Source organism: Hemicordylus capensis, chromosome 1, assembly GCF_027244095.1.
Source record: "Hemicordylus capensis ecotype Gifberg chromosome 1, rHemCap1.1.pri, whole genome shotgun sequence".
Taxonomy (NCBI): domain Eukaryota; kingdom Metazoa; phylum Chordata; class Lepidosauria; order Squamata; family Cordylidae; genus Hemicordylus; species Hemicordylus capensis.
In genome coordinates, this window is record NC_069657.1 from 305,531,739 (window position 1) to 305,545,596 (window position 13,858).

Genomic DNA, 13,858 nt, shown 5'->3' on the forward strand with positions numbered 1-13,858 from the left:
TCCCAGAGAACCGCGTGCGATTGATTTCTGAGCAGCAGAAGCAGCTGATGAGGTGGGATGGAAAACAGTAAACAGCCATGTCTGCTGAACAGTGGTGAACAAGTGCGTTGGGCAGGTGGGGAGCCTTTTGCCCTTAATGGTGGGGCTCTGGTTGGAGGCTGCTGAGGAAGGAAGCCACCTATGTTGTGCTACACAGTGGCCCTGGTGGTGAATGGCTGGAGTGCTCCGTGGAGCTTGCTGACATTGTAGTCCTGTACCTGGCACTGTTCACCATCCACAAGCAATGCACCTCCACCTCCCAGTGCTACTCAGGCTGTTCCTAGTCCCATCTGTTTCTAAACTGGTGTGTGTCAGCAAGGGCATTGTCAGTTTCATTACCCACCTCTCTGGATCCCTGCTCAGCTCTCCATGGTCTGTCATCTCTTGGAAATGACCCCTTCATCAGAAAGTGATGAGCGCACTTCTTGGGGGAGAAGGCACTTATTCATGCGGGGTTTTTTTGCTTGTTTGCTTGATCTCAAAGGCTGCACAATGATTTGTCTAATGTTGCAAGGAGAAGCGGTTGAGTCGCATGGTCAGGGCAGGAGTGGGTGAACCAACCATTGCTGAAAGGAGCAATGAAACCCATTATGGCCTGAAGCCAGATATAAATGGTCATCTAGCTTCCCCACTTAGGCAATTGCAGCAACAACATATGACGGTTTGAGTGAGGCAAGCTGGAAGATACTGGGTATATTGACACAACTGCGCACGTGGGCAGGCAGGCAGGAAGGCAGGAACTGAATTGAACCTACCTTCCTCCAGATGATTGCTTTTAGCTCCTGTTGCACACAAGCCGTGTGCCCACATGACCTGTGCTGCCAGGCAAATCAGCAGAGGCTGGGAGTCATTATCCTGGCCTCTGAGTATCCCACAGTATTCCAAGCATGGTGCACAGGGGGATTCCCCCAGAGGACAGGTGCTCTGGGCACCCATCTCTGTGTCTTGTACTGACACACAATCCTGGCAGCCGGGTTAGGGTGTGCCCTTAACCTTGGCTTAGAGCCGGGCTTCAGCGCTGGGTTTGGGGCCACCAGGATCCATAGGGATCCTGGCAGTTCTCGCAGGCAGCAAAGTCTCACTATGACTGACCATGCAGCAAGAGCTCTGGACATGGCTGAGAGTCACAGGGCACAGCCCAAGTCTCTGTTTGGAATGCCAGGACTCAGCACTAGAACATACGTAAGAAGAATAGATGAGAGGGCCCCTGAGTTAGCGCCGAGTGCCTTTCTCTCTCCACTGAGCTGCTGCTAATAGCAGTAATAAATCGGCATGTGTAGAATGTTTTTAGATTTTCAAGACACTTCACATTAAAAAAGCGTTGAAGCCTTAAAGCAACCCTGTATGATAGTTAGGTCATTCACATAATCAAAAACTGTGTTCTACCCTGGTTTGGGAGCTATGTGTGCTCCCAGTTTTTGGTTGTGTGGAAGCAAGGTAGGAGGGAAAGCTACCCAGGTTTTCCTCCTACCTTGCTTCCACACAACTGAAAATTGGGAGCCCACCCAGCTCCCAAACCTGGGTAGAACACAGTTTTTGATTGTGTGAATGACCTCAGTAATTAGTATACCCCCATGGTACAGATGTGGGACTGAGGCTGAGAGACAGAGCTGAGCTTAAGGCCACCTTTTGAGTTCATGACAGAGAAGAGATTTGAACCAGAGATTTCCTGATCATTCAAACATTCATTCATTCATTCTCTAGCCATTTGGATCATTTGGAGGATCATTGGTTTATTGTCTAGCCATTTAACTAGAACAGAGAATCCACAACAAGAGATTTGGGGAAAGAACTTCCAGATCAAAGGGTGACTCGAGCCCTAGCAAACCTTTCTTCCTGTTCTTCTGTCTTTCTTTCAGCTTTACATTCCTGGAGACACTGGCTGGAAAGGTGACTTCCACATCCTCTCCCCCATATTGCAACTGCCTGCATTCCCTGAAAAGTCTCTCCTGAAGGTTGGAGGACTGTTCAGAAGAGGCTGGGATGGTGTATGGTGGTGGTGGCTGCAAGGAGAGGGGAGGATTTCTGAAAACTGGAGCTCTGCTTAGGGAAGGTATCTCCATCTTACTTCTCAGCAATTCCTCACTTCCCCTTCAGTCCCCCCCACCCCTTTTTGGAGGGACACCCAATCCTTAGAAAAAGCTTTTCATGAGACATGGGGAGCTGCTGTGGAGAGGAGGGGGCAGGGAAGTAACCTTGTGTGAGATTCCTTCTGTTAATGCAAGTTTGGATGCAAGCCACTGAATGGAACAAAGCTCTCCTGGATTCTGCTTTGGGCAGCCATTTACGTATTACTTCCCATCTAATTTTTTTGACTGATACATTGGTAAAAACTTGTACATCGTATGAGTAAAATGAAAAATGGGGGGGGGGGGGTTGTGTGTGAGTAGGAAAAAAATGTCTCTGCAAGGAGAAGGGAACAGAAAATTTACAGGCCTTGCAATAGGTGAAAGTGGACAGCTAAAAATATTAGTGTGTATTGTTGGTATTAAAGGATATTAAGATAATGGGCATTTCCAAAGTGGGATGAATTATGCAAACTAATGGTACACTACAGTACAGTGTGTGTGTATACGTGCAATATACTAGATAATTTGGAAACATTTTTTCCAAAGCAACTCTTTGATCTATTTGATATTCAGTAATTGTTTTTGTTTCTTTTTGGTTCTTTTCTTTTGTATGTTGTTGACTGTTTTTTGGTCAGGTTGGTTTTACTATGGAATTCTTGTTTTTTAACTGGTTTTATTCTATAATTACTGTAATGGGACTCCACGTGGGGCTGCCTTAGTCTAGAAACTACAAGTGGTACAGAATGTGGCAGCCAGCCTGGTCTCTGGGACAACAACCCGGAGGGACCATATAACACTGATTTCAAAAGAACTGCACTGGTGGCCGATATGTTTCCAAGCAAAATTCCAAATGCTGGTTGTTGTTATTACCTATTAAGCCAGCCTTGGGTCCAGTGTACTTATGGGGGTGCCTTCTTTGTCATTAACCCTGCCACCTATTAAGATCATCTGGGGAGATCTGGTTATGGTTCCAAATATTGTGTTAGGCTTCCTGTTTCTAGCCCTACCTGCAAAATATATTTAAAGCCAATATATTATTGCCCATCTCTTAATTTTAAAAAACCCCTGGCAATTTCTACTCATGAATGTCAGACCATCATTAAGAGTTCCAAGGAGAGAGTCTCCGTAAGAGTTCTTTTTAAAAATCATGTTAAATGTGACATATGGAGCAGCCTCTGCTCTGCATCAGAGTTCCTCCTTCTGAGTGCTGGAGGACGGCACAGAGGGCTCCGTGGAGTATTGCAGCTGCTGCTTCATGTACACGGCTGAGGGAAGAAGGTCAATGCTCTTGGCTGGCAGTGTGCTAAACAGGTGATCGGTATCAGATGGTGAGACAGGGTGAGCAGCAAAGATGTGACAAAGCACAGTGGTCTGTTCGCAGAACAAAGCTACTGAAACTGTAACAACCATATGGTGGTTATCATCAGGACATGTGCAAAGCAGGAAAAGATTTCACACCAGGAGGCGTGACACGACTGGGAAGAGACAAAGTAAAATGGGGGCGGGGGGGGGAAGCCTAGCGGATGCTGCAAGTAACGCAAGATAACGTCTTATGTTACCAGTACCCAAGTCCTGGTGTTTCATTACAGTGCACTTGATGCCAAACAATTGCTTTACACAGCCTGGGTGGAAGCACTTTGAATTTATCATCCAGCTCACCTCCCTTTTTATACAATCTCTGCCATTGCCAGATCTGAAAAAGCCTTGTCTCTGTTTTTGAAGAACACAAAGTACATGGATGCAAGACAAGTATTTGCAAGTTTTTCACAGGGGGCTTTTAAAGCTCTTTAACTTGCATCTCCTCCAGGTAAAGCGGCCAGATTTACCCCGAAGTCCCTGAGAGTTACCGGGGAACAGTTCACACACAATTTGGGTTTTTCACTGTGCATTGGAGTGTAGCCCGATTTATATCCGGGGTTAAAAAATCCAATATTTACGGTTTCGGGAGGCGACTCTGAGTTCTCTGTAAAGCCTCCCAGTAAACTCGCAGTAAAGCCTGCTGTGTGTAAAGGTCCTTACACATATAGGACTTTCTACTCTTTTGGGTGCCAAGTATACAGAGAGGCTGTTCTCACACACAGGCAAAACTAGGCTAGGGAAGCCCAGGTCTGTTTTGCCTGCATGTGAGAACTGCCGGGAGCTGCATGGCTCCTGCTGGTGGCACAGTGGCAAACCTGCAAGGGAGCTCCGGCTGTTAGCCTGGGTTAAGGGTGAAAATGTGCCATTAGTCTGGGCAAACGGGCCATGTGTCAGTGCCGTGTGGCTCTGTGTGGCACCCACATGCCAGCAGCCTCCCGGCCAGCATGGAAGGACTCCCCATAATGTACCGTGCACTCATGCAGTGTATTAGGAGTTCTGGGGTCCTCCTGGCCCCCAAACCTCCCTGCTGCTTGCAGAAGCTGGCAGTTGTCTGGGTGGGTAATCCACCCACCCAGCAACAAGGAAAGGATCATCTGCGGGGGAAGTAAGATTTTGGAGGCTTCCTCCCCTCACCCCTTCAGGCCCTTCTCACGGAATGTGAGAAAGGGCTCAGAGTGAAAATGAAGACCATTATAACTGATGGGAGAACGTTAAGATAGATGATTGCATAGATCTTATATTTGGGTTCCTCAGAACTACAGCTTACATCCTCCCCAACCACAATGGCCTTCTGGCCTTTGGAGAACCTCAGTTTGAGAACCCATGATTCACAGGGTGGCCCTGCTGGTATTCTAAGTTGTCTTCTCTTCAGCTGTGTTCCTAAACAGTTCTCATCTCCTCCCTTATGTCCCTTAGTTGCCTGTGGTGGAGATGTTGTTCTATTTATGATTTTATTAATCATCATCTTGGACTTTACAAGCCAAACTAGATGTTACAGGAAATGTGTGGCTGCCATCTGAAAAGCCACTGTGTATTTTGTTGCTCCTTCCCACCCTAATGTTCAGCACAAATTAAGTTATTTTCAGAAGTGATCCAGACATGTTGAGCGGGAGGGGAGCGAGCAAGATCACACATACCTAACATTTACATTTTTGGTATAAAGTCAGAAAAGGATTCTCTGCATACTGACAACCTTGAAAAAAAACAGGAGTCCAGCTGAGAAGAGTCTTCCATGTGCACAAGCTACCACAAATATGACATAGGAATTTTGTTGATGTATATTATATTCTCCAGGAAGGGTTCTTAGGGTTTTCTTGTGGCTTCTCATCCAGGTCCTGAACCAGACCTAGACCTGTTTAACCTAAGCGAGGTTGTTGTGTCAGGTACCTTTAGCCCCGTCACAGTAGCCATAATGTTGAGAGTGTTCTACTGTTTCTTGAATAATATACACAGCAGGTCAATCCCATTCAGGAGAGATGTTTATGTGATCATTGAGTCTATGTAAACTATGCTGGGGGAACTTGAGCAGGATTTGATGGATGAGTAAGGGGCAAGGAATATCCTGGGAATAGAGAAAAAGTAAACTCCACATTAATAATGGCAGCTGTTGTTGCCAGTTCCAAAGGCAGAGTTCAAAGTCCGCTTCATAATTACTTTGCAACAGAAAAAAGAATTAAAAATGGAAGCAAGAAAGGTTATCTGGGATCAAGTGGCTCAGTTCCTATGACTATTTTTAAATGAAAGCCATGCTGCTGGTGTTTATGTTCATTCTTTCGCCACTTGTTTGCAGCTGTTAGTTGGCCATGGCTCAGTACCAGCAACAAAATGTTCACTGAATGGTTTTTGTACTCATTCTCTCTATTATGAATCGCTGCCTCCTTGCTAGCTAGCTAATCAGTGCTCTTGATTCCCAAACATTCTGAAGCACTCTTATTTTGCTAACAATATTGCTTGGGGCGGGCGGGGGGTGGGGGGAATCTGAGAATTCGACTTTGATTGGCTGGTTAAAGACAATAATGTGTTTCCTTCTGAATCCTGATAAACCTTCCTTGAAGGAAATTTCCAGCAGATGTGTTTTCTTGTAGAAGGGTTTTATGTACAGAGCTTCTTGCAAAAAGAAATTAGAGGCCTATATTTGGATTTGGCTATCTGTCAGCAGGTGTTCTGGGAGTGTTTATAAAGCAGGGGAGCTCAAGCCAGCCAGGTCATCATAAATGTTGTGTAGGCAGGCATCAAGCAATGGCCTCTTTTTTGACATTTGTTCTGGAATCAATCACATACATACACACACACACCTATTCTCTTGATCAGGTGTTCCTGCAAGACCTCCTGGCAGCCTCACGTGAAAGAAGAAGAAAAGTGGCTAAATGTGTGGCCATCCTGAGCAGGCCAGCACTGAGCTTGTGGGCAGAAGAGCAGGGCAAGAATATTGCTCTTGTCTTGCTTCCCCCTATCTAGAATGAATGGTTACCACCCACTAATCTATATATTTAATTATCTAAGATGTACCCGTGGTGAATCCCATGTGTGGCAGCTCTCGTGAGAGTTTGGAGAGCTGCCGGGTAGCCACGGGTGGGAGGGAAGAAAATGGTGGTGCCGGCCGGCTGGGGGAAAAACCAGCAGTGAATGGAGGTGGAGGCTGGCTGGCCGGTGGAGAAAACAGCAACAGGAGGGTGGAGGAGGGGAAGCAGTGGCCAGGCCGACCATGGAGAGGAAGCAGCGTTCAGGCAGTCTGGCGGCCTTGACTGGGACCGGCAGGTGGGCAGCTGGGCGGGTTTGACTGGCAGATGGCTGGCCAGCCAGCAGGCATGCAGCCAGAAAGTGGGGGTGGGAGGGCAGCGCAAAATGAGATGGCGGGTGGCGGGCAGGAAACAAGAAGGTGGAAGAGGACAGGTGGAGGGAGAAGAGACGGGTGGGGACGGGCAGGCAAAAAAGTAGGGGGGTGGGGGAGGACTGTGAACTAGGGGCGCAGATGCTTTGCACCGGATCAGCTAGTTTCTCTTTAATTCGTTAAAATCAATCTTGGCATTCAGAATTAATTGTTTGTTTGTTTGTTTGTTTTACGTTTTATATCCCGCTCTTCCTCCAAGGAGCCCAGAGCAGTGTACTACATACTTAGGTTTCTCCTCACAACAACCTTGTGAAGTAGCTTAGGCTGAGAGAGAAGCGACTGGCCCAGAGTCACCCAGCAAGTATCTGAATGGGGATTTGAACTCGGGTCTCCCTGGTCCTAGTCCAGCACTCTAACCACTATACCACGCTGGCTCACTTGTGACACTCTCATAAGATGAGCAGGTCTTGTGAACGCAACAGAGGGAAATCTCACATGTTTTGTCATTTCTTATGGTTATCTGTGCGCACAGGAAAGCCCCTCTGTTACATTCAATTCAAATTTTCATATCTCTGAAAAAGAAGTACATCTACAGGTCAGTTATGCTGAGTGTTGTAATACAGTACCCTCTTCTAGGCCCTGTTCTTGCTCCTAATGTAGGAGGACTATTTTGTATGACATTTTCCTGAGCAAAGAGGACAGAGCTCTCTTCCCACTCTTCGGTGGTCCTGGAACAAACCTGTTCCCCAGAGGGAGCAGGCTGGGGTGGTGGGGGTGGGGGTGAGGGTGTCACAGCTAGGATTGCCAGATGAGTGGGGCGGGGGGGGGTGGCCTGGTTTGCTTTCATGTCTTTAACAGTACAGTGTTTAACATGATGTGCAGAAATCAGCAGCTGAAAGCTTTTCACAGCATGGAGAGAAACAATATTACCTGCTAATGTCTACATATCCAGCTGATGTTAAAGGCACAGTTATAGGGACCACTGGTAACCCTAATCCCAAGTGATTGCTCACTCTTTTCTGGCCCCTCACCTACCTTCATAGAGGCAGCCTAGTTCAGGTGACTCAGGTGACATTTCCTAGTCAACTGAGCAAATTGTCAGTGGCAGTTCAAAAAGGGCAGGAACTGTTTATCTGTTTAGATATTTTTGGTGATCCTCCATGAATGACAACAGAGTGAGTCAGAGATGTTATGTCTTCTTCTTCATGCTGCTCAAGGGAGAAGCCAGTTGAAAACGACATGGCCAGTTCCCACCCTGGACCTTTACATGCCTTGACTCACCTGTCAGATGTTGAGGTATGGGATGAAGAGGCTGAACTTGCAAAGATTCTTTCTGTAAACCAGTTTCGGGGTTTTGAGGATCTTGGGAAATGGCCATTGCCCTGTGGCAGCATCTTTCCCAGGTTAGTTCTTTTTAACCCAAATCTGGCTCCTTACATAAGAAAAAAAGTTTCATTGAACTTAGAAGTAGAAACTTCTAAGAAGTGCATGGTTGGATTCAATCGTAAACGTGGGGGTTTTTCGGCGGTGGGCGGGGGGGAACCACCCACATGAGATGGAGCTTTCACAAGTATTTCTTCTACTTTGATATATAAAAGTTTCCAAGATGAAAACGATTGGCTATAATAACTCCTGCTGGCTTGATCAGAGAGAAGCTTCCTGGTTGAACAGCTGCCTGTGATCATTTGGGGAAGAATACTGGGAAGCTTGCATATTCGGCTTCCTTTATTTTAGCTATCATAAACCACTGACTCATCATCAGCCAGTTGTGCCTCTTGAGTCACCAGGGTCTTGAGGTGCCTTTATCTTTCAATAGGTATTTTCTCTTGCAACCAAAATGCGGAGCACCAGTGAGGCTTCAGCTGCTATTAAAGTTTAAAAGAGCAAAACCGAAATCAAACAGGAACTCGTTTTGCTGTAACCTTTTGTGTATCTTCTGCATATGAAAGATTCCCTACACGTATTTTTAAAATGCAGAGATGGATTTTAAAAAGAATATTATCCCCGGCTAACTGAGCAAAGAGGCACCTTTAAAAGTGGTAACTCTCTTACCTTTAGCAGGCAGAGAGCAACTGGCCCTATCCAACCCCAGCACTGCATCCCTCCAGTGGTTGTTGCTGGTGTCTACCTTACATTTCTTTTTAGATTGTGAGCCCTTTGGGGACAGGAAAGCATTTTAGCTTTTAGAACTCCCCCCCCCTTGAAAAGCAGCATATAAATATTTATAATCTATATATTTAATTCTCCTAGCAGGCATGCGTGTCCTCTTGGATTTGGCGGCGGAACTCTCGCGAAACATTGCGAGAGTTCCGGCCTTGGGCGAGACTTTAAGGGAAAGAAAAAATGGAGGCAGCAGCGGCAGCAGCGGGCCACAAAACGGCCAGAGAAGGTGGCAGTGGGATGGCCTGGCCTGGCCAGGCCGTCTAGGGTGAGGAGGTGGCGGTGGCGGCCTCACCTGGCTGCTGGAAGGCGCCGGTGGTGGCAGGACAGCCTTGCCTGGCCAGGCTGTCCAGGGAAAGGAGGCGTCAGTGGCCTCGGCTGGGCACTGGAAGGCGCTGGTGGTGGGACAGCCTGGCCTGGCCAGGCTGTCAGAGGAAAGGAGGCATCGGTGGCAGCCTCGGCTGGGCGCTGGAAGGTGCCGATGGCGGGATGGCCTAGCCTGGCCAGGCTGTCCAAGGAAAGGAGGCGTTGGCGGCCTCGGCTGGCCGCTGGGAGGCGGCGGCGGGACGGCCTGGCCCATCCTGGGTGAGGAGGCGGTGGCAGGATGGCCTTGCCCATCCCGAGTGAGGAGGCGGCAGTCCAGCCACAAGAAACAGGAGGCAGCGACGGGACAGTCAGGTGCGGGGAGAGGAGGAGAGCCGGCAAGAGGGCAAGGGGGTGGGGAAGTGAGTGGGGCAGCCTGTGGCGAGTGTGGGGAAGGGGGAGGGGGAAGGAGGGAGGGGGAAGAGTGGGGTGAGAGGAGGGGGAAAGAGAGGGGGAGGGGCAGGAGGGATGGGGGCAAGAGAGTGGGACAGGAGGGGGGGACAGCCGGCCCCAAAGAGCACACAGATGCTCTGTGTGGGTCGGCTAGTAATAATTGTAAAAGGAGTGGCATATTTTTATTGGATGCTACTTCTTTTATTATGGGGTGATGCTAGGACAGAAGTGTGCTGAGTCCCAGGGTTTCTTGGTACAATGGAGTTTGGTAGTGAAGGGAACCCATAAAGTCACTGAAGTGCCTTTGCAATGCCATTGGAGTAGGGATGTTACTGAATTCTTTTTATGCTGAAACATGTGGTGAAACAAAACACCATGGTTCTAGACTCCCCTCACTCCGAGTCCCTAGCAGATGAGATTTTATGATATATAGTCATCTCTACAGATTCTGTGCATTCCATCTGTCAGCATCCATCTGTAAATATGTACTTTGCAGCATACAGAATTATCACCAGCTGTTTGGGTAGGAATCATGTAGAAATGCTTGAAAAATGCATTGATAACTATGAATTTCTTTATTTTTTTAAAGATAAAAAGGAACGCAGGGGGTTTTAACAGAAGACTGTAGAACAGAAATTGAAGGAAGCTATGCAAACTTTGGACAGATTGGAAACAGTGAGGTCAGGTGCAGAAGGAAGCCAGAGGCAGCCTGGTCCAGCCTGCCACTGCAGCCCCCTAGCCCCACATCAGCATCTGACGCAGGGAGCGGTTAGCCATGCCCCCTGCATCTGACATCAGACACGGGGGCATGGTTTAGGTCCCGGAATGGTGGCTCAGCCCCTGAGGGAGATCTGTCCATTCCTACAGAGGGGAGCAGCCACCAATGTGGCAGGACTTAATGGTGACTACCTATATGCCCTTGCATGAGAATTAAAGGCCAGCAGTTTCTGCAGGCCGAAGCACATTTAGAAGTCTTGACATCTTTGACAACATCCATAGCGATGCTCATGTAAGATGCAAGTGATTTCCTTCCATCCCCAACAGCTGTCCCTGAAGCAGTCAGAATACGAATAGCTGCAAGGTGACAAGGGAGAACCCAGACAAAACACCTTCCGCAACGGTAGCCAATTTTAATGTTTAACACATACTACTACTACAAATATTTATATACCACTTTTCAACAGAAGTTTTCAAAGCAATTTACATAGAAAAATAATAATAAATATATATTATCCTGTCTTCTTTTGTCTATATATTGGTATTCCTTGGGTATATCAACACTGCAGACATACCAGATTATCTTCCTTCTTCCTAAGGAACCCTGGGAATTTTAATTTTGTGTGGAGGTGATGGATAGAGTATTCTTAACAGGATTCTTGGCATCTGCACTAAACTACAGTTCTTAAAAGCTGGGGCTGGGGGTGGTCGGGATCCCTGACAATTACGCTAGCTCAGAACAGTTATAAGAGCCAGTGTGGTGTAGTGGTTACAGTGCTGGACTAGGACCAGGGAGACCCGAGTTCAAATCCCCATTCAGCCATGAAACTAGCTGGGTGACTCTGGGCCAGTCTCTTCTCTCTCAGCCTAACCTACTTCACAGGGTTGTTGTGAAAGAGAAACTCAAGTATGTAGTACACAGCTCTGGCCTCCTTGGAGGAAGAGCGGAATATAAATGTAAAATAATAATAATAATAATAATAATAATAATAATAATAAGTACAGTGCAGCAACAATAACGACACAAGAGCTCGGATATAAGATCAATGGACGTGTCAAAAAAGAAAGCAGTACATCACCTAAATGGAAGATTAGATTAGAAAATAAAATCTCCAGGCTTAGATCAGATGCTAGTAAATTGAAAGATATGAAAGACAAGAAGCTGAAGAATGAAAACACCAAACAGTATCTGATCCAAAAATACCACCTAGATTCAAGGAAAATTAGAGAAGTCCTGGAAATAATAAAGCAGCAAATAACAGCAGTGTCAAAGAAGATTAGCAGATATGAAGCCAGAACTACACAACACAGGCAGAATCTCCAATTCCAGTCGAATCAGAGACGTTTCTACCAAAGCATAGAAGGAGAAACTGCAAGAAACCTAGAAACACCAAACACCAAATAAAGAAGAAACAGTGCAATTCTGGGGGAAATTATGGGACAATCCAATAGATTATAATAAAAAAGCAGGCTGGATAAAAGAGGTCAAAAAATGTAACCAACAAATGCAAGATCTAATAATAACACCAGAATTAATAAGTGAAAGAGCAAAGAAAATTAAAAATTGGACTGCTCCAGGCGACGATGAACTGCATGGCTTTTGGCTTAAACACCTAACAAGCCTTCATAAACAACTATCAAAACAGTTCAATCACATTTTGCAAGGAGGTGATATTGAACAATGGCTAACAACTGGGAAAACTCATCTACTAATGAAAGACCCAGCAAAAGGTGCAGTTCCAAGTAATTACAGACCGATAACCTGCCTGCCAACCATGTTCAAATTATTAACTGGAATAATAGCACATGAAGTGATGCAATACTTATTAACTAACAAACAGCTTCAACAACAGTCAACAGCAAACAGCAAGTGCCGCCTTTGTAAAGAAGCCGATGAAACCGTGGACCACCTAATCAGCTGTTGTAAAAAGATCGCACAGACTGACTACAAACAAAGGCATGACAAAGTAGCAGGGATGATACACTGGAACATCTGCAAAAAATACAAGCTACTTGTAGCCAAACATTGGTGGGACCATCAAATTGAAAAAGTTGAAGAAAATGAAGATGTAAAAATATTATGGGACTTCCGACTACAAACAGACAAACATCTGCCACACAATACACCAGATATAACTGTAGTCGAGAAGAAAGAAAAACAAGTCAAAATAATCGACATAGCCATACCAGGTGATAGCAGAATAGAAGAAAAAGAAATAGAAAAAATCACCAAATACCAAGATCTACAAATTGAAATTGAAAGGCTGTGGCAGAAAAAGACCCAAATAATCCCAGGGGTCATTGGCGCCCTGGGTGCAGTTCCAAAAGACCTTGAAGAGCACCTCAACACCATAGGGGCCACAGAAATCACCATAGCCAATTACAAAAAGCAGCTTTACTGGGAACAGCCTATATTCCGCGACAATATCTATAACAATTGACAATAAAATTCAGCCATCCCAGGTCCTTGGGAAGGACTCGATGTCTGGATAAAACAAACCAGTCAATAACACCTGTCTGACTGTGTAAACAAGAACTAATAATAATAATAAATAATTTACAGCATAACATGATGCTATTATCATCACAACATGATGCTATTATCACACAACTAAAAGTATAGAACTCTTAGTTGATCAAGTAATGGCTATATACAAGTGCAATCTCTGGTGCCACCTGCTGGACAACTCTTTGAACTTGAAAATATAAATCTTGTATGTTGATAACTTTAGAACTATTTTCTAGCAGGAGTTTTTAATTGGACTTTGAGAACTTCTGAGAATCAGTTCAGGCCTCTTTTCACAAAGTGCATGAAGTAACCTTGAAATTAGTAAGTTTTTGTTACTTTTTAAGGCTATCAATTTGATTTTGACACAATATTTGGCAATGAGCAAGAATTTTTAAGGACACTTCACACTCTCTCCAGAAGTACAAAATAAAGTAAATATGAAGAGTGCAATGTAAGTTTTAAAAGATAGTTTCACTCCATAATGGCAATACAGGGGGCATTTAGAGGGCATGAGTGGGGGCGCTGTTTTGTATGTCTATTTTCAATGACAAACTTGATAAATACTTGGACTTGCAGAGAAATGAAGTACTTGAATTGAGGGGCCAAAGTGGGGTGGGTGGGCTCTGATCCCCTTATCTGTTGTTATTGTCCCCTTAGCTACTGTGTTTATATGATTTGCCCCCCTACCCCTTTCCCCATAATTCAAGCACTGATGAGGTTTACGCTCAGATTTTGTCCCTCTAGTTTAGTAGAGGCCCACATTTGCTTCCAGTGTCACTGCATTCCAGTTGCCAGTTCTTTAATCCTAGTCTCACTGAGCTCACTGTTAGAGGCTGACATAGATGCTCCTGCCCAGAGTTGTTCTGAGCTTGAGGATGGGCCAAAACAGAAGGGATCTTCTGAGACTTTAAAATGTCT

General features: G+C 45.7%; 1 protein-coding gene across 45 annotated transcripts in view; it reads left to right on the forward strand.

Annotated features, from left to right (window-relative positions):
• Positions 1-13,858, forward strand: part of RIMS1 (regulating synaptic membrane exocytosis 1) — a 382,988-nt gene that overhangs the window by 102,240 nt on the left and 266,890 nt on the right. For 36 of the 45 annotated variants that reach the window (XM_053286809.1, XM_053286810.1, XM_053286816.1 and 33 more), the window contains exon 3: positions 8,016-8,201. The exons of the other annotated variants lie outside the window; for them this stretch is intronic. In XM_053286809.1, coding sequence (XP_053142784.1) covers positions 8,016-8,201 — 186 coding nt within the window. The remainder of the gene's footprint in view (positions 1-8,015; positions 8,202-13,858) is intronic. 45 annotated transcript variants of the gene reach the window in all.